The sequence below is a fragment of the Suncus etruscus genome, chromosome 6 (genome assembly GCF_024139225.1).
Source record: "Suncus etruscus isolate mSunEtr1 chromosome 6, mSunEtr1.pri.cur, whole genome shotgun sequence".
Lineage (NCBI taxonomy): Eukaryota > Metazoa > Chordata > Mammalia > Eulipotyphla > Soricidae > Suncus > Suncus etruscus.
Genome location: NC_064853.1, coordinates 65,178,355 through 65,205,767, shown reverse-complemented (window position 1 = coordinate 65,205,767; position 27,413 = coordinate 65,178,355). Strand labels below are relative to the sequence as shown.

Below are 27,413 nucleotides of genomic sequence, written 5' to 3'. Positions count from 1 at the left end.
TGGTTTGGGGGACCATATGGAACTCAGGGGGATCGAACCACTGCCCGTCCTAGGCTAGCGCCTAGCCGGCAAAGCAAACACCTTACGCCCTACGCCACCAGTCCGGCCCCATAAAGATACAGTGATATTTATACAATAATACCAAGCCTCCTTTTCTCCAATTTTAAGTTGAAGATATTTTTGCACCACTAGTCTCCTGGTACTTCTATGGGCATTAGAATATAGTGACAGTGTCAGCATTAGACTGTGAAAATTGTGCTGAATAAAGTATTGTACAGGTCCCTTTCCCTTTCCAGTGGTCTGTTCAGAGTGATATGAAAATACACTTTTAGAAACTTTGGTAATTCAGTCACATGGTACAGGTTGGTTGTTCTGCCATAATAGAAAAGTTCTGGTGCGGGTCTCCCTGAATTGTGACTGCACCTGCCACCTCACTCAGTCTCAGCCTTCAGACCTCAGTCATCAGAAAGACTTTCTCTTTCCTACCATGATTTACTGATATGGGCATTTGGAAATGCTTTCTTTATTCTTTGTATGTTATCAAGCTTTATAACATTTGTAATAATTTATTGTTCTTTAAGGCTGCCATTCAAAAAAATAAATATTTCATTTTGACCTTGGAATTTGACTTTCATTTTTTTCCCATTTCACTTCCTCACTTAAGGGCTTACGGCAACCAGCTCCTTTTTCTGATGAAATTGACATAGACTTTAATAAGCCCTATGTCAGGGTGACTATGGAGGAAGCCAACAGAGGAACTCCTTGTAAGTAAATAACTAATTATTTTCTTGTTAATGCTGGTGTTCTTAGCATTCTGTTGTACTTATCAAATATATTCCTACTTTTCATATTCTTCCCTCAATTTGTTTGTAAAGGCATAAAGGAGGAAAAGGCTCTTCCACCAACCTTATTGTACTATTTGGGAGGTAAACTGTACTCATTCTTGTTATTATTATTATTATATACTTGTTTTGTAGGATATTGTCAGTTATTGGAGCAGAGCAAAGACATTAGACAACGACATTAGAGAAGAGTAAAGATATTATCCTGAGCAGTGCTCAGGGATTACTCCTAACTCTGTGCTCAGAAATAGCTCTTGGTGGCCCCAGGGGACGATATGGGATGCTGGGGATTGAATCCTGGTTCATCCTGGGTTGGTGTGGACAACGCAAACGCCCTACCACTGTGCTGTCATTCTGGTCCCTCTTTTTGTATTTTTTATAAAGTTCTAGATAAAATGTCAGGGCATCACAGTTTTAATAACTTTTAGAATTATATGCTAAATTTTGTATAATCTCTAGCATCCAAGCTTTGATGACACAAATATCCCAAGTTGGGAGATATATCTTAAAGTTTTTCAGGTTGTTATTTTGTTTTGTTTTTGGTTCATATCTGGCAGTGATCAGGAGTTACTTCTGGCTCTGCACTCAGGAATCACTTTTGTCAGTGTTCAAGGGATCATATGAGATGCTGGGGACTGCACCTGGGTTGGCAGTATGCAGGGCAAACACCCTGTCCACTGTACTGTCACTCCAGCCCCCCATACTCTACTTTTATACTTCACTTATATTACTGATCATTAATTTTGCCCACATAGTTATTAATATGTATTCTAGATACTCTACTGTTCAGGGAACTTTGTTTTAGATATCATAAATAGAAACTTCCTTGGATATTTGTTATGAAAACAAAAGTCTTTCAGGGCTTTATAAAATTATAGTTTATGTTGATCCCAACCCTTATGATTCATTATGTCATTTGGAGTTTGGCTTCTTTTCATTGAGTAATAGACTGATAGGGCAGGGTAAAATGAGAGCAAAGAAAAACCAAAGCTGTATGTTACAAAGTGTAAGGTAACAGGTCAGAATTCGAATGCCACCAAACAGTTCAAAGGCCACATTAAATATGATAAAAGAGCCAATAGATCAGAGACTCTTCATGTCTCCAGTGACACACATTCAGACACTCAGATTTTATCACATAGTTATATTATTCAATCTGCAATGTAGCCACAGACCATCTATGGAACATAAAAGTAGGAGATAGATGTTCTATTTCTAAATTTTCAAGCTTATAGTTTAGGATTAATAAATACTACTTAAGATTAATAAATATTACTAATGAAATATTTGAAACTGGAATTTTATAACTCACCTTTGTGATTATCTACCTTATAATTTTTTTCATGAGAAATTAAGATCATAAAAACTAAGAAGGAAAGACTTCCTTATAGTAAAACAATGTTAGTGATAGAATTGGAACTGTAACTCAAATTTTTATTCCTTGCTACTTTTGCCCTAGAGTGGTCCTGCTCTTTGTATATATAAATATCAATTATTAGCAATAGAAGGCCGTTGAAAAATAGAGTAATTTTTGGTGAAATTAATCATCACAAACCTGCCTATAAAGCTTGCCAGTCTTATATGCCTGTTTAATCTTTTTTCTCCTAAAGTTCATTCTTTGCTTTGCTTAACATTATATTACATAACCAAATCAGATATTATGCCAGTGATGGAAAAGGTTTAAACCAACAAGAATCTGCAAACACTACAGTTAATGAATTTTAAACCAATAACCTTCTATCAACTCTCCAGTTTTAACTAGGAAGTACAAGAGAAAAATGTGTATAATAATTTTCTAGGAGAAAATTCTCTAACCAGAGAAAAAAATTAATGTGGCTTAAGAAATGAGATCATCTCTTTTGGAGGATTAAAAAAAATTCAGCATTTCTGTGTTTTTTTGGAGACAAGAAGAAAAAACCTTATAATTTTAATCCAAATCAGGACCATTTTGAGAATGATAGGGGTTTGCTAAGAACATGTGTAAATCACAGTATATTTATATCAATAACCACTTGGTAAAAGAAGGGTTAGGGTTGGGGAAGGGAGTTTAGGTGTTTGCCTTGTATAGAACTGGCTCCAATTTGATCCCTAAAATTGCATATCATCTCTTGGGCACCATTCGGAATGATTCTTGAGCACAGAGTCCGGAGGAAACCCTGATTACTGCCAGATGTGATCCAAAAATCCAAACATAAAGTTAATTTGTGGTTTCTCCTCAGATTTTTTATTCTATAGTGGCCTCTTCTGGTTGTTTCATTAAATTAATATAACAACCAGGGTTTGCCAAAGATTTGAGGTTAACTTTTTTGGGGGTTACTTAGGGTTACTCAGGGGGTTACTCCTGGCTCTACACTCAGAAATCGCTCCTGGCAGGCTCAAAGAACCAGATGGGATGCCAGGATTCGAACCACTGTCCTTCTGAATGCAAGGCAAACGCCCTACCTTTATGCTATCTCTCTGGCCCCTTGAGGTTAAGGAATTGAGAGGTTGGAAGAAGATTGGAGAAACATTGAAGAGGGTAGATGGCACATGGGTTGGTTTGAGAAAGGGTGTGGTGTGTGCTTGGCCTGATGTGGGATAATTACGGTAGCTGCTGCAAAACCCCCTTATCAACAGCATTCCATGTCACCACCCAGAAAATACAGCTACAGAGACAAATATCCCTTTATATCACTTTGCCCTTGTCTAATGGTAAATAATGAAATAACAACCACACAATACAATCACAAAGTACTCTTGACTTTTATATCTGAGGATCAAATAAAACGAAACTAACTCCTCCAGGGGCAGGTATGGGGTGGTGGTGGGGTGGCTGAAAAGAAGAGGTCTCAGTCACTTCTTCAGACTTTCTTTCTTTTTTTGTGTGTGTGGTTTTTGGGTCACACCCGGCAGTGCTCAGGGGTTATTCCTGGCTCCAGGCTCAGAAATTGCTCCTGGCAGGCACGAGGGACCAGATGGGGTGCCGGGATTCGAACCGATGATCTCCTGCATGAAAGGCAAATGCCTTACTTCTATGCTATCTCTCCGGCCCCTTCTTCAGACTTTTTTTTTTTTTTTTTGGCTTTTCGGGCCACACCCGTTTGATGCTCAGGGGTTACTCCTGGCTAAGCGCTCAGAAATCGCCCCTGTCTTCGGGGGGACCATATGGGACGCCAGGGGATCGAACCGCAGTCCTTCCTTGGCTAGCGCTTGCAAGGCAGACATCTTGCCTCTAGCGCCACCTCGCTGGCCCCTTCTTCAAACTTTCTTAGAAGAGATAAAAGTATAATGTTTATTCAATAACTATGATTTGTAAGTTGCATAAGAGAGAATATACACTCAGGTTTTGTTTTACTTTGGATGAAGAGGAAACTAATGCTTAAGAGGTTGAGGTTATGGTGCAAGGAGGCTGATACATAAGCTTGCACTTATAATCTTTCTTACTCTTAAGACCATCATATCATACTCAGCCTTTTATTGAATTGGTATGTTTATTTAATTAAATTTTTATTTCTATATTATAAAATAAATATATTCCTTTGCCTAACTTTATAGAATACCAAAAGAGGATCAGAGAGTACAGGAAATAGAATGTTTGCCTGGCATGTGGCTAACCCTGGTTTCTCCCACAGCAGCACATATGCTCTCACAGGCAATTTCAGGAGGGACTCAGATCTTGAGTCAGGAATATCTCCTGAGCACCAGTATATGTAGGTCTCCCTCACACAAAGATTTACCAAAAGGGTATAAAGTGAAATGTATTTCTTTTGTTCCAGTATCCCTTTACAGGTAACCAGTATACTCTTTTAGTACATGTATCCTGATATATTCAATATTTCATTGAAGTTTGTTCCCAAAGCTGCTAACATAAACAGTGATACAGATACAGTGGCACCATACCTGGCCTTATCTTTGTCTCCTGTAGAAGTCCCTACCAGTCCTGCTTCACTGCACTTGCTTCCTGCTTCCTATTCTCTTCCTCAGTAGGAGAAACTCCTTTCTTGGCAGTATTCTCTGGGATGCTTTCCTCTTGCCCCTTCTGTGACTTGACCGTATTTATATATATTTTTGGGGGGAGGATCACACCTGGCAGCGCTCAGGGGTTACTCCTGGCTCTACGCTCAGAAATCGCTCCTGGCAGGCTCAGGGGACCATATGGAATGCCGGGATTCGAACCACCGTCCTTCTGCATGCAAGGCAAACACCCTACCTTCATGCTATCTCTCCGACCCCATTGACCCGTATATTTTAAGGCCCACAGTGTGCTGTAGGAGCTGGACCTGGGTCCTCCAACCTCTTACTAGACAGTGGCTCGTAGTCACATGACTGCTCTAGTTACTTACCCTCCCTCTATTGACTCCTTTCAAGCAAGAAACTTCGGCTCATTCCCCTTGATCTGCATCCTGACATCTTCTAGATCTTCCTCCAAGAAAGAATAGATCATGCAATTTGTAGCAACTAAAGGATACCATGCTGATTGAAGTCAGTTAGAAAAAAATAGGACAGATACAGAATGAACTTGCTCTTATGTGGATCTTAAAGTTACACAGCATAGTAGTAACAAAGATACAATGACAACTGGAGAACTGAGCCACACACTGTAGTTGACAGAGGGGAGATACTGTAGTCTTTGGAGGGGGTGATAGGTAGTTGCACTGATGATGGGTGTGGTGCATGAGGAACTATTGTTAACAATATTGTAAACTACAGGAACTCAAATCTCTTAAAAAGTCAATTTGGGGGGCCAGAGAGTTAGCATGGAAGTTTGCCTTACATGCAAAAGGACAGTGGTTCGAATCCTGGCATCCCATATGGTCCCCCTGCCAGTGCCTGCCAGTGGCGATTTCTGAGCGCAGAACCAGGAGTAACTCCTGAGTGCTGCCAGTTCTAACCCAAAAAACACAAAACAAAACAATAACAAAAAGTCAACTTGGGATATCTGCTCTGTCAGATATTTTGGGGTTCTAGCTTCATATTGTCATCAAGTATTAAAAACATGGTAAATTATTTTTCATAAAATGTAATTAAATTGGGGGCCAGAGCAGTGGTGCAGGTGGTAGGGCATTTGCCTTGCACGCGCTAATCTAGGATGGACCCTGGTTCTATCTCCCGGTGTCCCATATGGTCCCCCAAGCCAGGGGCGATTTCTGAGCACATAGCCAGAAGTAATCCCTGAGAGTCATGAGTGTGGCCCAAAAACTGAAAGGGGAAAAAAAGTAATTAAGTCACATTTATTTTTTTATTTTTGTTTGGGAGCCATACCGTGGGACTCAGGGATTACTTTTGACTTTGTCCTCAGGAATTACTCCTGGTAGTGTTCAGGGGACCAAATAAGGATGCTGGGAGTTGAACCAAGGTCAGTCACAGAAAGGCAAGCTCTCTAACAGCTGTACTGTCACTCCTGCCCAGCACACACACTTAAAAGTGAATTTAATCATCAGGGAGATATAAATCAAAATAACAATGAAGTGCCATCTCATGTCACAGAGACTGGCATACATCACAAAGAATAAGAACAATCAGTACTCGCAGGGATGTGGGGAGAAAGGAACTTTTATTCACTGCTGGTGGGAATGCCATCTAGTCCAACCTTTATGGAAAACAATATGGAGATTCCTCAAAAATCTGGAAATTGAGCTCCCATATAATCCAGCTATACCACTCCAGGGATATACCTTAGGAACACAAAAACATAGCACAAAAATATCTTCTGCTCAACTATTTTCATTGCAGTGCTATTTACAATAGCCAGAATCTGGAAACAACCCATATGCCCTAGAACAGATGAGTGGCTAAAGAAACTGTGGTACATATACACAATGGAATACTATGCAGCCATCTGGAGAGATGAAGTGATTAAATTTTCCTATATATAAATGGGCATGGAAACTATTATGCTGAGTGAAATAAGTCAGAGGGAGAGAGATAGACACAGAATATAGTCTCACTCATCTATGGGTTTTTTGGTTTTGGTTTTGGGGTTACACCCGGCAGCGCTCAGGTGTTACTCCTGGCTCTATGCTCAGAAATTGCTCTTGACAGGCTCAGGGGATCATATGGGATGCCGGGATTTGAACCACTGACCTTCTACATGCAAGGCAAATGCTTTACCTCCATGCTATCTCTTCGGCCCCTCATCTATGGTTTTTTTTTGTTTGTTTGTTTGTTTTTTGTTTTTGGGTTTTTGGGCCACACCCAGCGATGCTCAGGGGTTACTCCTGGCTGTCTGCTCAGAAATAGCTCCTGATAGGCACGGGGGACCATATGGGACACCGGGATTCGAACCAACCACCTTTGGTCCTGGATCGGCTGCTTGCAAGGCAAACGCCGCTGTGCTATCTCTCCGGGCCCCTCATCTATGGGTTTTAAGAAAAATAAAAGACATTATTGTAATAATACATAGAGACAATAAAGATGAGGGCTGGAAGGACCCGCTCACCATATGAAGCTAACCACAAAGACTGATGAGTTTAGTTAAAGAAATAACTACACCGAAAACTATCATGACAGTGGTAGTAAATGAGAGAAATAGAATGCCTGTCTTGAATACAGGCAAGGGGTGGGGAGAGGAAGATGGAGAGCATTAGTGGTGGGAATGTTGCACTGGTGAAGGGGGATGTTCTTTTTTTTTTTTTTTTATATAACTAAAACCCAACTACAAACATGCTTATAATCATGGTGCTTGAATAAATATATTTATTTGGGGCCTAAGAAATAACACAGCAGTGGGGCATTTGCCTTGCATGCAGCCAACCTGAGAGGGACCCAGTTCGATTTCCGGCATCCCATATGGTTCCCAGCCTGCATGGGGTGATTTCTGAGTGCAGAGCCAGGAGTAACTCCTGTGCACCATTGGAAGTGGCCCAAAAACCAATCAAACCAATAAATAAATAAATAAATAAATAAATAAATAAATAAATAAATAAATAAATAAAGTTTAAAAAAGATTTATTTTAGGGGCCAGAGAGATAGCATGAGGTAGGGCATTTGCCTTGCATGCAGAGGAAGGTGGTTTGAATCCCGGCATCCCAAATGGTCTCCTGAGCCTGCCAGAAGTGATTTCTGAAAGTAGAGCCAAGAGTAAATCTTGAGCTCTGCCGGATGTGACACAAAAACAAAACAAAAATAAGATTTATTTTATTATATTTATTTACTTATTTTTGGTTTTTGGGCCACACCCTGTGATGCTCAGGGGTTACTCCTGGCTATGCACTCAGAAATTGCTCCTGGCTTGGGGGGCCATATGGGACCCCGAGGTATTGAACTGTGGTTAGTCCTCTGCTAGCGCAGGCAAGACAGATTCCATCTCCGGCCCCTAAAAAAGATTTTTTAAAAAGTGAATTTAGGGGCCAGAAATATAGCATGGAGGTAGGGCGTTTGCCTTGCATGCTGAAGGACAGTGGTTTGAATTCCGGCATTCCATATGATCCCATGAGCCTGCCAGGAGTGATTTCTGAGCATGGAGCCAGGAGTAACCCCTGAGCGCTGCCGGGTGTGACCCCCCCCCCAAAAAAAAGTGAATTTAATTAGAATAGCTGAACCAAAGACTCGTAAGTGTTTTTTTTTATTGATATTGTATAACTGCCCTTACTAAAAATTGTACTGATTTTTATATATATATATATATATATATATATATATATTTTGTTTTTTTTTTTTTTTTTTTTTTTTTTTGGTTTTTGGGCCGCACCCAGTAACGCTCAGGGGTTACTCCTGGCTATGTGCTCAGAAGTTGCTCCTGGCTTGGGGGACCATATGGGACACCGGGGGATCGAAACACGGTCCATCCAAGGCTAGTGCAGGCAAGGCAGGCACCTTACCTTTAGTGCCACCGCCCGGCCCCCTGATTTATATTTTTATTAGAAATTTATGGCTCTATTTGTAATCATGGTGCTTAAAGATATTATAAAAAATAAAATTTCAGGGCTGGAGAGATAGCATGGAGGTAAGGCATTTGCCTTTCATGTAGAAGGTCATTAGTTCAAATCCCGGAGTCCCATATGGTCCCCCGTGCCTGCCAGGAGCTATTTCTGAGCAGATAGGCAGGAGTAACCCCTGAGCACTGCCAGGTATGGCCCCCCAAAAAACAAAAAAAATAAAATAAAATTTCACTTCCCCAACAAAAAATAAATTGAAGAAAATGTATGGCTACTTTATGGGTAGGATATGGTCAGGTCACACTTGGATATTCTTGTTCTGTGCTCTGGATTGACCCCTGGCTATACTAAAAGGACCTTATGTGATGTTGGAGATCAGATTAGGCAAATGATTTTTATTTCTTCTTCCTTTTTTGTTTTGTTTTCTTTTGTGGGGGGCACATCTAGTGATACTAGGGACTTCTGGCTTTGTTCAGGGATCACTTCTAGTGGAGCTCAAATGTGTGTTCTGGGGCTCAAACCCAGGTTGGCTGCATGCCAGGCAAGGGCTCTACTTGCTATACTATCTCTCCAGCACTTTCTTTTCAAATATCTCCAACCCCATTGTAAGGTTTCTTGACTTAAAAACTCCATATTTAGAGAGGGAGAGGAGGAACTTCTTTGTTTGTGCATTAGACTACCTGAAAGGAAAAGTCAGTAAACATTCTAAGACTCTTGATTCATAGTCCTTAAAATTTAGGAAGCTGGGGCCGGAGAGATAGCATGGAGGTAAGGCGTTTGCCTTTCATGCAGGAGGTCATCGGTTCGAATCCCGGCGTCCCATATGGTCCCCGGTGCCTGCCAGGAGCAATTTCTGAGCCTGGAGCCAGGAATAACCCCTGAGCACTGCCGGGTGTGACCCAAAAACCACACACAAAAAAAAAATTTAGGAAGCTATGTCTGACCCCTACTGGCAGTATGTCAGATCTGATGAAATTCTTCTCCTTTTTGTCCAGAATTACATTTTATTTTTTGTTTGTTTTGTTTTGTTTTGTTTTGTTTTGTTTTGTTTTTTCGGGCCACATCTGTTTCATGCTCAGGGGTTACTCCTGGCTAAGCGCTCAGAAGTCACCCATGGCTTGGGGGGACCGTATGGGACGCCAGGGAATCGAACCACAGTCCTTCCTTGGCTAGCGCTTGCAACGCAGACACCTTACCTCTAGTGCCACCTCGCCAGTCCCAGAATTACATTTTCTTATTGTTATTTTTTTTTCCTGCTTCAATGAAACAAATCTTTCATTCACATAGAATACTTAAATTGTTAGGGTTCATTATATCTATCATTTGACACATGCTGTACTAGGTAGGATTCATTTCATTTTTAATGTGGTTATTAGGCTTTGTCCCAAAGATGATTTCCTAGGCTTTCTTTTTCTTTCCTTTTTTTAATTTAACCTCTCTTCCTTCCTTTCTTTTTCCTTCCCCTTCCCACAACTAATTTGCTCACGAGTGTCCATAATGTTGACTGTCGTGCTCACCTGATCCTGATCACAGTGCTCACACGCACTTGCTCACTGCACACCAAACATTGTGAACTTTCACGATGATGCTGGAGTCAGAGGAGGCAGTGACCGCTGGTACTGCACTCAGATTGTAGGGCCATGCTGGGCTCGGAACTAGTGGCCTCAGGCTTACAAGGCAAGTGCTCTATCACTTTGCCAAATCCCCAAGTTCTGTCTTTTCTTTCATACTTTTCTTTCTTTTTAATTCCACAACAGTTAAAATTAAATTGACAACTGGGGTCGGAATGGTAGCGCAAGCAGTAGGGCGTCTGCCTTGCACACCCTAACCTAGGAATGGACCAGGGTTCGATCCCCCGGTGTTCCACATGGTCCCCCATGCCAGGAGTGATTTCTGAGAGCATAACCAGGAGAAACCCCTGAGCGACACCAGGGGTGGCCCAAAAACCAAAAAAGAAAAAAAAAGTTAAATTGTCAGTTCCCATAATTTTTTTTGGTTTTGGTTTTATTTGGGATGGGGGGCGGTGTCACACCCGGCAGCACTCAGGGATTACTCCTGGTTCTATGCTCAGAAATCGCTCCTGGCGGGCTCAGGGGACCATATGGGATGCCAGGATTTGAACCACCAACCATCTGCATGCAAGGCAAACGCCTTACCTCCATGCTATCTATCCAGCAGTTCCTGTAATTTTATTTTCATTAATCAAGAGAATACGAAAAGCACTAATAAGATAAAGTTCCTTCTCAAATACTTACATTCACCAGAAAACATAAATTTCACAATTAAGGAGAAATTCTTCATGGAATTCATGTGTTATTATAGAGCAGGTATTGTGGATGAATCTGAAACTGAGAAGCAATAAGTCAATAGACTGGTATTTACCCTTCTACATCCTCAACCTCACTTCTCTCCCCTTTAGAGTTGTCAGTAATCTCTGGGCAGTAGTGGCAGTTCTAAAATCAAAACATTAATCGCTCTTAATTAGAACAGTTTGAAAATGATTAAAAATTTTTGACCACACCTGCAGCACTCAGGCATTACTTCTGACTCTATGCTTAGAAATTATTCCTGGCAGGCTTAGGGAACTGGACCATAGGGGATGCAGGGAATTGAACCCAGATAGGCCATGTGCAAGGCAAACCCTACCCACTATGCTATCACTCTGGCTCCTGGAAAATAATTATATACCTAATTATATACTGTTGTTTATGTTTTGGTTTGAGGCTACACCTAGCAGTGCTTGGGGGACTATAAAGTGCCTAGAATTAAATCAGGGTTAATTATGTACAAGGCAAGCATCTTAATCCCTGTCCTATCTTTCTAGTCTCTATCACTCTATTTAAAAATAATTGAAGGGGCCGGAACATAGCACAGTGGGTAGGGCATTTACCTTGTCTGTGGCCAAACTGGGTTCAATCCCCAGCATCCCATATAATCCCCCAAGAATGCCAGGAGTGATTTCTGAGTTCAGAGCCAGGAGTAACCCCTGAGCATCGCCAAGTGTGACCCCAAAATAAACAAACAAATAAATGTTAACTGACGATAGAACAGACTGAAGGCGAGGATTTTGACATTTGGGACATCCCTGTTATATAACTCCTTTCATTTCTAAAGTATCTTTAAGAAGAAGTAATTATGAAGCTCAATATTCTGAATATCTTAGCTAGCAAGATAGTTGGTAGATGCAATGGATTTTTATACCCAAGGAAGTCTGATTTTAGTCATTAGGAAGTCACAATCCCCATCCATCAATATATCCAGAAACACTTTGACAGGGCTATTCAGGGAAGGAATGATCACATGCTCAGTTTTCATTTGTCAAAGAAGGTATTGAAGTTGTGTATTTATGTGTATATTTTTTCCCCCATGAATTTAGGTGAACGACCTGTGAGAGTTTATGCAGATGGCATATTTGACTTATTTCATTCTGGTCATGCCCGGGCTCTGATGCAAGCAAAGAACCTTTTCCCTAATACATACCTCATTGTGGGAGGTAAGAAAACATCTGATAACTTAAGGGTGTTATCAAGAAAAATTACAGGATTGTTCTCTCACCTGTCTTTGTAAACAAGTATCTAGGCCCTTGTTTTGGTTTTAAAATGAGACTTATCCTAGGATAGCTGCTTAAAACAGGATGAGAAACTAGTAACTTTAGCCTTGAAAAGGAACTTCAAACTCACTGATCTGGATTATATGCTTCTATTTCACTGTTATCAGCTGAGTTGCAGCTGTCATGGGAGCAGCACCTTATTTCCTTCTTGTTTTGTTTTTGGGTCACATCTGGTGATGCTCAGGGGTTACTCCTGGCTCTGCACTCAGATATCACTCCTGTCAAGCTCAGGGGACCATATGGGATGCTGGGATTCGAACCACCATTGGTCCTGGGTTGGCCACTTGCAAGGCAAACACCCTACCACTGTGCTATTTCTACGGTCCCTGTTTTGTTTTGTTTTGGGGCCACACTGGACAGTGCTCAGGGATTACTCCTGGCTCTGCACTCAGGAATCGCTCATGGTGGTGCTTAGAAGACCACATGGGATTCCAGGAATCAAACCTATGTTGGCCTTGTGCAAGACAAACACACTCCCTGCTGTCCTGTCTTTCTTGCCTCCCCTTATTGCCTTCTTAAAAAACAGGTTTCATGCTGTTTCAATTTTTTGTTTGTTTATTTTTGGGTCACACCGGCAGCACTCAGGGGTTATTTCTGGCTCTATGCTCAGAAATCACTCCTAGCAGGCTCAGAGGACCATATAGGATACTGAGATTTGAATCACCGGCCTCCTGCATGCAAGGCAAACACCCTACCTCCATGCTATCTCTCCGCCCCTCTGTTTCAATTATTTTTAAATAGTATTTGTTTCAATATTGCTTTGAATTGACTGAAACAATATATAAAAGTCAGCTAAGAAAATGTTATGTGGTATAAGCTAGCCTTATAAAAAATGCAATGGAAATGCATTATTGAACACATAATTGATGCACATATGCACAGCATATCTTTTGTTAGAGAGAAGGAGTATGAGGGATATTGCAATTCTCCAGGCTTCTGGCTCTGCAGTTGAAGCTGAATCCTGGAAGACTCAGGGGACCATACAGGATATTGGGAATTGACCCCGGGTCAACTGCATGCAAGGCATGTGCCCCACCTGCTGTGCTAGCTATACCATCAGTCAATTTTTATCCATTTTTATCCATTTATCCATTTTTACAGTCGAAGATTTTTATTTACTACCCTTTTCTCTTCTCTCAAGTGTGAACATTTGAACTGTAGAATCAGTATTGGATTAGAACAAGCATATGTTATCTAGCAGATTCTTCTCCAGGTGGGGAAATAGCTTACAGTCAGAGATATGGACTGTGGAGTAGTTAAGTTAGTTGAAAGCACTTTGGCTAACAACTTGACAATGTGATGAATTTAGTTTGCAGTGACGAGCTAACGCACAACTTCAAAGGCTTCACAGTAATGAATGAAAACGAGCGCTATGATGCCGTGCAGCACTGCCGCTATGTGGATGAGGTGGTGAGGAATGCCCCCTGGACCCTGACACCAGAGTTCCTGGCAGAACACAGGGTAAGAAGCCAAGCAACCTTACTCCACCATTCCTTGAATTCTCAAGGCTTCTGGTTCTGGAGCAAGTTTGCCACTAACCCTCTTTGACTTCGTCTTCTATGCAAATCTCACTTAGAGGCAATGGAAGTGATATTATCACTTATCCTCCCCAGCCTTATCTCTGGAGTGATGAGGTTTATAAATATTTCTGTATACATTATCTTTTGTTTGTTTATTTTTTCTTTTGGGGACACAGGAGTTACTCAGGATGTACTCAGAATGCTCAGGAGTTACTCCTATCTCTTCACTCAGGAATCACTCCTGGCAGTACTCTGGGACTATCTGGGATGCTGAGAATTGAATTCAGATTGGCTACCTGCCCTATCCACTGCCCTATCTCTCTTACCATATAGCCATTATTTTTAAATTGCTTCTACAATGACCCTATGAGGTACTTTTTATTTCTATATATGAGAACAAGGCGCAGAAAGGCCAAACAACCTAGGACTAGGGAGATAGCATGTGTTTTGCATGTTGGAGGATCAGGTTACACTGTGTGGGTCCCCACCCTCTTCCAGGAGCAACCCCTTACCACCAAACCCTTAAGTGTACTGGGGTGTGGCCCCCAAACAAATACTAAACAACTTGTTTCAGGTGACATTTTATAGGACTAGAAACTGAACTCTTCTGTTATGTGATTCTCTCTCACTTCCTAGCACTGTAGATTTCTTCAACCTTATTGTAATACCAGTGTCTTTAGATCATATCAGCCCTATCTATGCTCTCAAGGAGTTTACAGTCTAGGAATTAAAACATATAACATAGCCTTCTTTAGTGTTGCCTTATATTTAGTTTCAGGCCTTTGATTTTGGGCTAGAAGTTTTGTGGGATCAGAAACCATTGAAGTCTCTCACTTTTGCTTAGTGTTTTAGTAATATAAAAACTTTCCCTCTTATTAATCTTTTCACATTAAAGCAATAGGCTTCCTATAACAGAGGACTACACCCAGGCCAGGTTTATAAGTTACACAACCAGAACAGTTACTGTTAGTTTTTCATAGAGCTATGTGGAGTATTATAGATAATTTATAAATTGCTCTACAAAGTAGGTGACAGCAAAGGTGGTCAATATTGCTTCAAAAGCAATTATTTGGTAGCCCTGAAACTAAAGGAGATTAGTTCTAACTTTTTAGTATTTTGACAGGCCTCTTATAGTTTTTAGCCTTTCTATAGTAACACATAATCTCTGGTGGTACCAAGAGTACCATTAGATATTTTTCACGGGCCTATACAGAAGAGAAGCTTCCAATTTTCTTTTCACCTTGTTATTAGTGTATCCTGCTTGCCCACTAATCTACTTTTCTGACTCTGGGTCCCTAGCAAGTTTCTTGCTGGTAGTTGCAATGCTAGCAGAGTCCCTGACACGATCCTGAAGTGCATGCTTCACACTACTGTGAACTTGGGGTTGGATGTGTTAGTGTTAGTAATTATATTAGAAAAAGACCTGAGCCTGTTAATGCAAAAATAAAAGGTCTACTACTTCTCTAGAAAGATTATTGGCCCCAATGCCATTGATATCTTCTCACTGTTACAATAAGCATTGACGTAGGAATTTGATAGAACTGGGGCCCTATCTCTGATTTTGGGTTTTGAGTTTCTTGGGTGTATAGATTGATCTATTATAGTAGAAGGTTCTTGGCTGCTATTTTTATATTCCCACTCATATCATGAACTGAGTGAGGATCCAATTAACAAAGAAGTAACCTCTTTTTCATACTTTTAGAAATGTTTATTTTATCAGTCCTTACAGACCCAGGAGGGTAAGAAAATTTTCTTTCTAGTTCGTTGACTTCACGCACTAACTAGCTTAGCACAAACCTTTTATCCCTGTTCAGCATAACACCTCTAATAGAACAGGAGAAATGGCTGAATTGCCATATATACTTGAGTATAAGCTGCCAACACACACCCCACCCGAATTTTACCTTGAAACCTGGGAAAACTTAGTAACTCAAGTATAAGCTGAGGTGGAAAATGCAGCAGACACTGGTATATTTCAAAAATAGAAATATATACCCAAAACAATTACAATAACTGAGGAATCAGTAGGTTAAATGTTTTTCAATATTTATTATTGCTAAAGAAAAACTGTAAGCTAGCAACAATAACTTTAAAACTTTAAATAAAGGGCCTGGAGAGATAGCACAGCAGTGTTTGCCTTGCAAGCAGCCGATCCAGGACCTAAGGTGGTTGGTTCGAATCCCAGTGTCCCATATGGTCACCCGTGCCTGCCAGGAGCTATTTCTGAGCAGACAGCCAGGAGTAACCCCTGAGTACCGCCAGGTGTGGCCCCAAAAACAACAACAACAAAAAAAAAACCCTTTAAATAAAGTGCATAAAACTGTAGCTTAACAGATAACCAAGCTAAATCACAAAGGTTAAAATCCTTCAAAACTGAATTCCTCCTTCTCCTCATCTGTATGTCCAGAGCTTCTGATGTGAGCATAGACATTGTCATCATCACTGAGTTCACAAATATCATCATCATCGCTGTCGACCTCATACAAAGCACAGAATATTGTGGGTTAAATAGTTCAGTGGTATACAGTTCAGTTCAGCCACCTGCTATGACTTGCGGACTAAGCTAAAGCATTGCCCCCTCCAGCATATGGCAGAAGACAACTGGAGACTACGTGCATTTGGTTCGGTGCATGCGCGTCGAATGACCCAAGTATAAACTGAGTTCAGGTTTTTCGGCACAAATTTTGTGCCAGAAAAACTCGGCTTATACTCAAGTATATATGGCAAATTGGCTGACTTCATGATCTGACTGTAATTATGTATATAATTACATAATAATGAATCATGAAATTTACAAGCAAAACAGATAAGAGAAAAAGGTCAATTGAAGTGTTATCTCTGCTTTTCTTTTTCTGGTTCTGAGTATTTATTGGTTCTTTCTGAATGGCTTTATCCTGAATTTTAAATGTTTTCTTATATTCAGATTGATTTTGTAGCCCATGATGACATCCCATATTCTTCTGCTGGGAGTGATGATGTTTATAAGCACATCAAAGAAGCAGGTAAGTAAATCAGGGTACTTAAAGACAGTAAATCCTGTCTTTACGGAGCCTCACGTTATAGGAGCTGTTGTCGAACTTGAACCAATTTTCTACTTTATGGAGGAAAATTCATACTTGGAAGTTTAGAATACATGTTTAGGTCACACTTTTTAAATTAAGCTAAGGTGAGCCTAGCACTAATACTCATGAGTTCTTGGTCTAATATTGCTCTATTTTTGACAGCTCTTCTAATTTCTAGAAACTCTTCTCTAGCCAGTTATTTTTTTTAATAGTGGATTCATATAGCTTCTCCTTTATCTCTTATTGTTTTATTTAGTCTTTCTTTTGTATATCTGTATCTCTAGATTTCATTAAGTAGTAACTGAAACTGTATTTGAGGAAAGAAAAGAATGTTGTTCTCAGTTTTTATCTAATCCTATGTGCATGCATAGAAGGTCACAGTGTTGACATATGTTCCTTGGTTAGGCATGTTTGCTCCAACCCAGAGGACAGAAGGCATCTCTACATCAGATATCATCACCCGGATTGTCCGGGATTATGATGTGTATGCCAGACGGAACCTTCAGAGAGGCTACACAGCAAAGGAGCTTAATGTCAGCTTTATCAATGTAAGTTCCAACCTGACACACATTTCTGTCTACTTGCTCTCATAAGTTGAACTGCTTTCCAGACTGCCGTCCTCTCAATCCAGAAGCTCAGTGAATGCTTCTTTGTCAATAAACTCTTTACCAAGAGGCCATAAAGCATATATATACACACACATATATATATATGTATATATATATACATATATATATATATGTATATATATATACATATATATATATATATATATGCATGCTTTTGGTGTATGACATCCCTGGTTCAAAGTCTCTAAAACTGCAAAAACAAAACAAAGCAAAACAAAGGAAATATACAACAAATGCATTTCCTGCCATTTGGGTCTAATATCAGAACATTGATGAGAGGACTTGGAGCCAACAAAATCAATTGGAATGTATAACTTATAGGGGGCAGAGAAAGCTCTATAACCTGGGTTTGATTCCTGGTACTACATGGTCTCCCATGACCACTGCCAAGAATAATCCTTGAACATTTCCAGGTGTTGCCCAAACCACCACCTCCCATCCCCCCAAAAAATATGTGGGGCTGGAGTGATAATACAGCTGATAGAGTGCTTATGAAACAGACCTGAGTTCAATCCCCTGCATCCCATATCCCTTGAGCCCTGCCAGGAGTGATCCCTAAGCACAGAGCCAGAATATGCCCTGAACACCACAAGGTATGGTCCAAAGACCAAAAAAACTTTTTTCTAAATAAAAAAAATGACATATTGTACAATATTATGTAGATACATTTAAAATAGTGATTCTTGGGGCCAGAGAGATAGCATGGAGGTAAAGTGCTTGCCTTGCATGCAGAAGGATAATGGTTCAAATCCCGGCATCCCATATGGTCCCCCGAGCCTGGCAGGAGCGATTTCTGAGCGTAGAGCCAGGAGGAACCCCTGAGTGCTGCCAGGTGTGACCCAAAAACCAAAAAATAAATAGATAAATAAATAAAATAGTGATTAACATTTTCTGATAAGATGGTTGCATATTGGATGGATGCTGTGGATCTTCGTGTTAGAAAGTCTCAACACTTCGGGACTGGAGAGATAGCATGGAGGTAAAGTGCTTGCCTTTCATGCAGAAGGACGGTGGTGGTTCAAATCCCGGCATCCCATATGATCCCCCGAGACTGCCAAGAGTAATTTATGAGCTAGAGCCAGGAGGAACCCCTGAGCACTGCCAGGTGTGACCCCCCCAAAAAAAACAAACAAACAAACAAAAAAGAAAGTCTCAACATTTCACAGACACTTTTTTTGTTTTGTTTTGTTTTCGTTTTTGTTTTTGGGTCACACCCGGCAGTGCTCAGGGGTTACTCCTGGCTTCACGCTCAGAAATTGCTCCTGGCAGGCTCAGGGGACAATATGGGTTGCTGAGATTCGAACCAATGTTCTTATGCATGAAAGGCAAATGTCTTACCTCCATGCTATCTCTCCGACCCCTCACATATACTTTCTTAGGGTACATGAATCTTAATTTTAAAATTTGAATATGAAAGCAAAGTTTATCTTAGTTTAATATTGCCTTTTAAAAGACAAAAGCTATATATTTTATATATTATTAACTCAATAAATAAAGTGACTGAAGAAGAAAACTCAGGACAGGCATGAGAGATAGATTGCACTCCTGGTTTCAGTACCCCACCTCCCAGCATTCTTGGTGTGATCCTGTGGGCCGAGAGTATCAGACCTGCTCCACAGGCCACCTCCAAACACTACTGAGGGGATCCCCTCCCCTTAAAAATAGAAGAAAACTAAAAGTTACATATATAGTTTGTCATTTACATGCCCCATCACCTTCTCCCAGCTCTGTGACTGAAACCTCGGATAGTAGTGGTTGCTTACGACAGATACTGTATTTTCAGGTGTCTTTTTTAAAAGCTGTTGCTTTATCCTTCTATAATCTGGAAATTATAAGAATACTTTTCTTTTTTTTTTTTTTTTGGTTTTTGGGCCACACCCGGTGACGCTCAGGGGTTACTCCTGGCTATGCGCTCAGAAGTCGCTCCTGGCTTGGGGGACCATATGGGACGCCGGGGGATCGAACCGCGGTCTGTCTCCTAGGCTAGCGCAGGTAAGGCAGGCACCTTACCTCGAGCGCCACCGCCCGGCCCCTTAAGAATACTTTTCATTTGGCAAAATTTCTTTACTCCTCTTGTCCCCCCGCCTTATTTTTAGGGAAATTGGTAGGACTAAAGAATATCATCTTTTTGAAAATGACCTAACAGATCTCCAATTATGAAAAAATGAAATGAATTCTAGGATTATAAAAATCTTAGAATAGGGGCTGGAGTGGTGGCTCAGTGGTAGGGTATTTACGTTGTATGCAGCTGACATAGGACAGACCATGGTTCGATCCCCCCCCCACCCCCCCGCGTACCATATGGTGCGCCGAGTCCGGAGCAATTTCTGAGTGTATAGCCAGGAGTAACCCCTGAGCGTCACAGGGTGTGGCCCAAAAAGAAAAAAAACTTTGAATAAAAAGCTTCTAGGATTTTGAAATCATAGAGTAAGTCAGTGAGAAAGAGGGGAAATCTGTACAGAAAGCACATTACACGATATACTGCTCTGTGTGCTAGAACACAGTGGGTAGGGCATTTATTTCCCTTCTGTGCGACCAACCCAGTTTTGATCCCTGGCATCTCATATGGTCCCCCAGTCTACCAGGAGTGATATCTGAACACAGTGCCAGGAGTAATGCCTAAGTGCTACCAGGTGTGGCCCAAAACAAAAAAGATCCACTGCTCTCACTTTCAGCCTATTTTAGTTATTCCTTAGCTTATTGTACAGTGATATTTTTACTCCAACAACAATACGGCTTGGGTCATTTTGGGCATGTTTATGGTCCAAGTTAGGTTTTGTATTTAAAAGAGCTGACTTCCTGGGGCCTGATGGGTAGCTCAGTGACTTAGAGCACAGGTCATGCAAGCATAAGGCTGCATATGCATCCTGAATCCAGTGCCTGCACCAAGCACAGTCATGACAGTCCTGCTCTCTGTGGACCCTGGCTCTTCATTGAGTTTTCATTCTCATGGAAGCCAGATGTATGTGAGCACCACAACTGAAATATGTGGGAGCATCACTTCCAAGTGTGTTTGTGTGTGTGTGTGTGTGTGTGTATGATTCCCATCATCACAATAGCAGTGATAAAGCGAAGGCAAAAGGGAGCAATTTGACTTTTTTTGCTGCATGTTTGCTACTGGCTCTATCCTATTTATTTGGTTTCAGGATTTCTCAATGTCGGTTTCTTTTATTAATTTGTTTTGGAGCCACACCTGGCAGCATTCAGGGGTTACTACTGACTTGGTGCTTAGAAAATCACTTCAGGCAGGTTCATAGGACCATGTGGGATGCTATGGATCGAACCCAGGTTGGCTGTATGTAATGCCCTGCACACTCTGGCCCCTAATGTCAAATTTTTTTTTGGGGGGGGGTCACATCTGGCAGCGCTCAGGGCTTACTCCTGGCTCTATGCTCAGAAATCGCTCCTGGCAGGCTTGGGAACCATATGGGATGCCGGGATTCGAACCACTGTCCTTCTGCATGCAAGGCAAATGCCTACCTTCATGCTATCTCTCTGGTCCCCCCCCATGTCAATTGTTTATATTTTATCAAATGACCATCTGGAGCCTCGATGGCAAAACTATGGCACACGTGCCAGTGCTGGCATGCAAAGGTCTTGCAGCTGGCATGCGGGAAGGGGTCCACAATTAAGATATGCGGTGAGGCGGGAGGCGAGTGTGCCAGTGTCTGCTTTGCAGCTCACCTGGCAACAGGGCGGGACTGACCATTGGGAGAACCGGGCATTGTGCAGCTGTTTAGGCACTCAAGCTTAAAAGGGTTAGCCATCACTGAAAGTATAACATCTGTTATTATACAGGTAATGTGGAAGAAGATCAAGGAAAGTGAAAAAAAATTAAAAACTGAAAGAATTTAAAGACTGAAAAATCTAAAGAACATTATGTTTTGTGGCTTTTTTCTTTTTCTGAGTATTTTAAAGTCTGAGTATTACATTTCAAAACAATTATTTCCTTAGGAGAAGAAATACCACTTGCAAGAGAGGGTTGATAAAGTTAAGAAGAAAGTGAAAGATGTGGAGGAAAAGTCAAAAGAATTTGTTCAGAAGGTAGAAGAGAAAAGCATTGACCTCATTCAGAAATGGGAGGAGAAATCCAGAGAATTCATTGGAAGTTTCCTGGAAATGTTTGGACCGGAAGGAGCTCTGGTATGTTCTTACTTGCTGGGCAGTTTAGGGATTTTACATGCTGGGGAAAGAATGATAAAATCAACAACATTATGAAGATAACCTACAGCCAGGAACATGGCTTAGAGCACATGCCATCCCAGTGAGGCCCTGAATTTGATCCCCAGAACCACATTAAAAAAAAAGTTGGGGGGCTGGAGAGATAGCATGGAAGTAAGGCGTTTGCCTTTCATGCAGGAGGTCATCAGTTCGAATCCCGGCGTCCCATATGGTCCCCCGTGCCTGCCAGGAGCAATTTCTGAGCCTGGAGCCAGGAATAACCCCTGAGCACTACCGGGTGTGACCCAAAAACCACAAAAAAAAAAAAAAAGTTGGGGCTGGAGCGATAGCACAGTGATAGGGTGTTTTCCTTGCAGGTAGCCAAACCCAGAATGGACCCAGATTTGATTCCGGCATCCTATATGGCCCCCTGAGCCTGTCAAGAGTGATTTCTGATCACAGGGCCAGGAATAATTTCTGAGCACCTCTGGGTGTTGCCCAAAAACAAAAACAAAAGTTATCCATGGGGCTGGAAAGGTGGCGTGGAGCAGTAAGGTGTCTGCCTAGCTGGCTCTAGCCTAGGACAGACCACGGTTCTATCCCCAGTGTCCCATATGGTCCCCCAAGCCAGGAACGATTTCTGAGTGCATAGCTAGGAGTAACCCCTGAGCATCACCGGGTGTGGCCCCAAAAAACCAAAAAAGTTATCCAATCTGGGGCCGGAGAGATAGCATGGAGGTAAGGCATTTTCCTTGCATGCATAAGGACAGTGGTTTGAATCCCGGCATCCCATCTGGTCCCCCGAACCTACCAGGAGTGATTTCTGAGCATAGAACCCTAGTAACTAGAGCCCATAGTAACCCCTGAATGCTGCTGGGTATGACCCAAAAACCAAAAAAAGAAAAAAAAGAAAGTTATCCAATCTGTTTTCTTCTTGGAAAGCACTGTATTTCTGCTATCCCAATTTTATAAAGATTTTACAGGAAAAGGCTATACATTCTCCCAATTTATTATCAATCTTCACTGCTGGGGATAAGAGAAGCAAAGTAAACAACCTTGCTCAGCTTGCTTCTACATTATAGATTTAGATAAAAGAGAAGAGAAGAATTAAGCATTCAAAAGTTGTTCCAGGTCAAGGATATAGTTCTGATACTGTTCATATGTTTGGCATGTATGAGCTCTGTTTCATCTCTAGTACCTTATTGTCTTCTGAACACTGCTAGATCTAGCCCTGGGGCTTAGGAGCACCATTGGGGTGACTCTGGTGTCCCCAGGAAAAATGTGGAATAGTCCCAGAGCCCCACTAGTATTGTTGGGGAAAGATCCATTAAAAATGAGTGAGGGACAGGCCGGAGCGGTGACACTAGAGATAAGGCGCCTGTCTTGCAAGTGCTGGCCTAGCAGACCACGGTTCGATTCCCCAGCATCCCATAAGGTCCCCCCAAGCCAGGAGCGATTTCTGAGTGCATAGCCAGGAGTAACCCCTGAGCATCAATGGATGTGCCCCCCCCCAAATGAGATAGGGCCAAAAAATAAATAAATAAATAATTTTTAAAAGGGGCCAGAGCGGGACCGGTGAGGTGGCGCTAGAGGTAAGGTATCTGCCTTGCAAGCGCTAGCCAAGGAAGGACCACAGTTCGATCCCCCGGTGTCCCATATGGTCCCCCCAAGTCAGAGGCAGTTTCTGAGTGCTTAGCAAGGAGTAACCCCTGAGCATCAAATGGGTGTGGCCCGAAAAACCAAAAAAAGGAGGGGGGGAACGGAGTGATAGTGCAGCAATAGGCCATTTGCTTTGCACGCAGCTGACCCAGAACAGACCTTCATTTGATTCCCATGTCCCATATGGTCCTCCAAGCCAGGACCGATTTCTGAGCTCTTAAGCGAATAGCCAGGAGTAACCTCTGAGCATCACTGGGTGTGGCCCAAAAAACCAAAAACTAAACAAACAAAATAAGAGTGAGGGGCAGGAAGATAATTTAAGTCATAGAATGTATGCCTAGGATGTACAAGTTTGATTTCTGGCCTGTGTTTTTGTTCCCCAGCACTGCTGGGTATGACCCCCTCTATGTAAAAAAGAAAAAAAAGAAATCATTATTAGATAAAAATAAATTTTAAAAAAGAAAGCTTCCCCCACTAGAAACAGTTGCTGCAGGGTAACTGAGTTGAGTCCTTGAAGAGAAACAGGGTTTTTCCCTAGGCAAATTAAAGTGTATTGTTTTTATAGGAGGAATTCAGCAAATAAGCCTGAGGTTTCTGGCTGAGGCTTCAGGCCCATAGTGCATGGGTTTCATGAGGATCTGATTGTAAGAATGTTTAGATTTTAGAATAGTTCAAAAAAAAAAAAGATTTTAGAATAGTTCTTTCAGGAAAATTGTGAAACTTTATTTTCAAAGATCCCTAAAACTAGATAAGGTATCCTTTCACTCTATTAGTTTCTTTGTTTTTGTCTGAATCCTAGATGTGGGAGCCTCCTAAGAATTCCGTTAACTGGATGAAAGCTATAGAACAGTAGATAGAGCATTTGCCTTACATGTGGTATAGACCCTGGCAGGTTCCTGGAGCCTGCTAAAAGTAATTTCTGAGCGCAGAGCCAGGAATAACTCCTGAGCACTACTGGGTGCTCCCCCCCCCCCCATACAAAATAAAGAATAACATTGGCATAGCAATTAGGGATTTTTGTGACTAATTGGCAGCTCAAAACCTTCAGATGACTAGTATGACATAAACCACCCTACAGAGTAAATTGCTTAGAGCTTTAGCTATATCCCCCATCCCTCCATGGCTTACTGGATTACTTTCAACATTGCAGAGGGAATTCCTGGTAATTTGCAGTCCCAGATCCTCCAGTGGTGATTTAATAAGATCTCTATGTTTCTTCTAACTTTTCCTTTTGGTCTCCCCAGAAACACATGCTGAAAGAGGGGAAAGGTCGGATGCTTCAGGCCATCAGTCCAAAGCAAAGCCCTAGCAGCAGCCCCACCCGTGAACGCTCCCCATCCCCTTCTTTCCGATGGCCCTTCTCTGGCAAGACTTCCCCGCCTTCCTCCCCAGCAAACCTCTCGAGGCGCAAGGCTGCAACCTATGATATCAGTGAGGATGAAGAAGACTAATTTTTCATCTCTTACCCTCCTTCTGTTCCCATCAACTTCACAAGCTCTCTGTTGAATTCCAAATTGTGATCCTAACACTAAACCTAAGAACAGCTAAGAAAAAACAACTGCTGCAAGAGGACCTGGGATGGGAAGACCAGACACCCCATCATTGAAGAGACATCATCCACCTACACCACGAAGGAGACTGACTGACTATACCTCAGAAGCCTGCCCTGCATCCATTGACCTTCCCCAAGGATTTTGCTTTACTGTTTATGTTCATGTGATCTTGACAGGGAAATTGTCATTTTTATTAATTTTTTTAAAAATAGTCATTCAAATGTAAGTAGAACTAATTTTTTGCCCTTGAGGAGTGGGCAGAAGGAAGTGGTGTCATATCCAGAGGCTTTTTCTTCTTTATTATTTGCTTCTGTTCTGAGGCCAGTCCATCAAGCAATGGATGATTTTGGAAGATATATAAAATTTTTGTTTTCCTTAAAAACAACAACAACTAAATGCTGAGTTACTGTCACAAATTCCCTAAATATACTGCTGGCACATGTGTCATCATGGCTATAGAAAGGTGATCTTGAGCCTAATGTTTTTTACTTCCTCAGGAGTTTCTTGTTAGGTCCAGTGGGATCCATGAAGACACCCATAGGGATGGAACTAGGTCACATGACATATTCTGCACTTTTTCAGCTCTTTGTCTTCTCAGAAAACTTTATTGCCCAAATTTGGGGAACCTGTCAATCTCTTTTCTTCAGTCTACCCTGAAAGGAAGGAACTATTTCCCGGGTTACTTTTTGAGGAGGGGGATGAGACTATACTCAGTGCCATTACCAAGTCAGGGCAGGTTAATGATTTTTCAGAGAGTACATCTCTGTCTCTGCTTCTCCTGTCTTAAGGCTGCCACCTTGCTTCTTTTTTTTTTTTTTTTTTTTTTTTTTTTTGGTTTTTGGGTCACACCCGGCGGTGCTCAGGGGTTACTCCTGGCTGTCTGCTCAGAAATAGCTCCTGGCAGGCACGGGGGACCATGTGGGACACCGGGATTCGAACCAATCACCTTTGGTCCTGGATCGGCTGCTTGCAAGGCAAACGCCGCTGTGCTATCTCTCCGGGCCCTCCACCTTGCTTCTGATTAGGATACTTGGTAAAGGTCTACATTTGAACATAATTTGTTCATCCATGTTGTTCATAGCTTTACTACATATTTTAAAGGTTTTTACAGAACACAGATGAAAAAGCATAAGGAAAACCTCCATTTGTGAAACCTTATTTGACCATTGCTCCTCCTAAGAATCTTCTTGACTGAAACCAGTGCACCTGGGTTTCTTTTTCTCTGATAATTGCAGTTGACAAGGAGAGCCCCTCCTCCTGCCCCTTCAGCAGAACACAGAATTTCACGTACAAGGCTAGGTAGGTTCTCTCTCTCTACATGTGCCTGCTAGTGCTGGCCCAGTCTCCCCTGTCAGATCATCCAGCAGATTTACCACTTAAATTTTGTTAGAGAATGCCAGTGCTTAACACTTGCTGTTGCTTAATACTTAGAGCTCACTTCAAACCTCCAGTATCCTTCAATTATGTGACCTCATGGATTATGTCCATCAGTTATCCTGGAGTTAGACTCACGAGTAAATTGCTTCTGTCCAAACCTCACTCAGTCATTCATAAATACCCCAGGTGGGGATGTAGTTTCAGTGTTTGCAGCTAAGAAAACCATACTTTATCTTTCCTTTTAAGGCTGTGAGCATGAAATTTCATGGTACCTCCCTAAACCCTGGTGAAAACTGCTCTGCCTGAAGACCAGAGGCGAGAATCGCTTCATACCTGCACCTCAGGACTAGCCAGGGTCTTGAAAGCTCAGGCCATACTGAGATTCACGATAGACACACAGGAGAAATCTCTCATCCTGGTGACCTAGGAAAACAACATTTCTAACTCTTCTCATGAAGTGCTATTTTTGCTATCAACTCTGGTTTACATTAAATTTGACTTGGAATCCTTTTTATTTTGGAAATAGTTGAAATGAATATTTCCCAACATTTCCCAACTTCAAATGATTAGTTATTTTAATGTGCTGCTCCTGTTTTCCCTCTTAGAGAATTCTACCTATTTCTAATTTATTCCTGGTATGGAAAGTCACTGCTGATGCTCACCTATTGTTCCCTCATAGTGCAACTCATAAGTGTATTCGGGGAGGGAAGCATCCAGGAAATGTTTCGCCTCCCTGCAATCACTCCCTTCAGTATATTGTCTGTGCCCAGTGCTCAGAAGGTCCTCTGAACCATTAGTGTCTGCCTCTGGAACATTATTTGAAAAGAGACTGAGAAGCTCTGGAAGACAGCCAGGACCAGCGAAAGTGCACCTTCCTGTAAAACTTCTTCAACACCTTTTGTGAGCCCTACTGCCTCAGTCTTCTCAGACTAGTCTATTTTATGTAATTGTGACCAAAAGCAAGAATCTTTATGACAGTGTCATGTTAGAGCTTTTGGAATAAAGGACAGGTAAGTGGAGAAAGCTGCTGAAATGATGAATTCAATGATCATTTGTGCCAAATGAAACCAGAGTTCCACATGCCCTCACCATGACTGGCATCTGGTGGTGTTTGAATATTACTGCTTGAGGTTGTAGGTTCTTT

General features: G+C 41.7%; 1 protein-coding gene across 1 annotated transcript in view; it reads left to right on the top strand.

Moving 5' to 3' along the window:
* The window catches only part of PCYT1A (phosphate cytidylyltransferase 1A, choline), a 34,642-nt gene extending 9,091 nt beyond the window's left edge, over positions 1-25,551 (top strand). The window contains exons 2-8 of the mRNA XM_049774468.1: positions 665-764; positions 12,075-12,191; positions 13,618-13,769; positions 16,752-16,830; positions 17,296-17,438; positions 21,474-21,662; positions 24,584-25,551. Coding sequence (XP_049630425.1) covers positions 665-764; positions 12,075-12,191; positions 13,618-13,769; positions 16,752-16,830; positions 17,296-17,438; positions 21,474-21,662; positions 24,584-24,790 — 987 coding nt within the window. The 3' untranslated portion in view covers positions 24,791-25,551. The remainder of the gene's footprint in view (positions 1-664; positions 765-12,074; positions 12,192-13,617; positions 13,770-16,751; positions 16,831-17,295; positions 17,439-21,473; positions 21,663-24,583) is intronic.
* Positions 25,552-27,413: the final 1,862 nt, after the last annotated feature.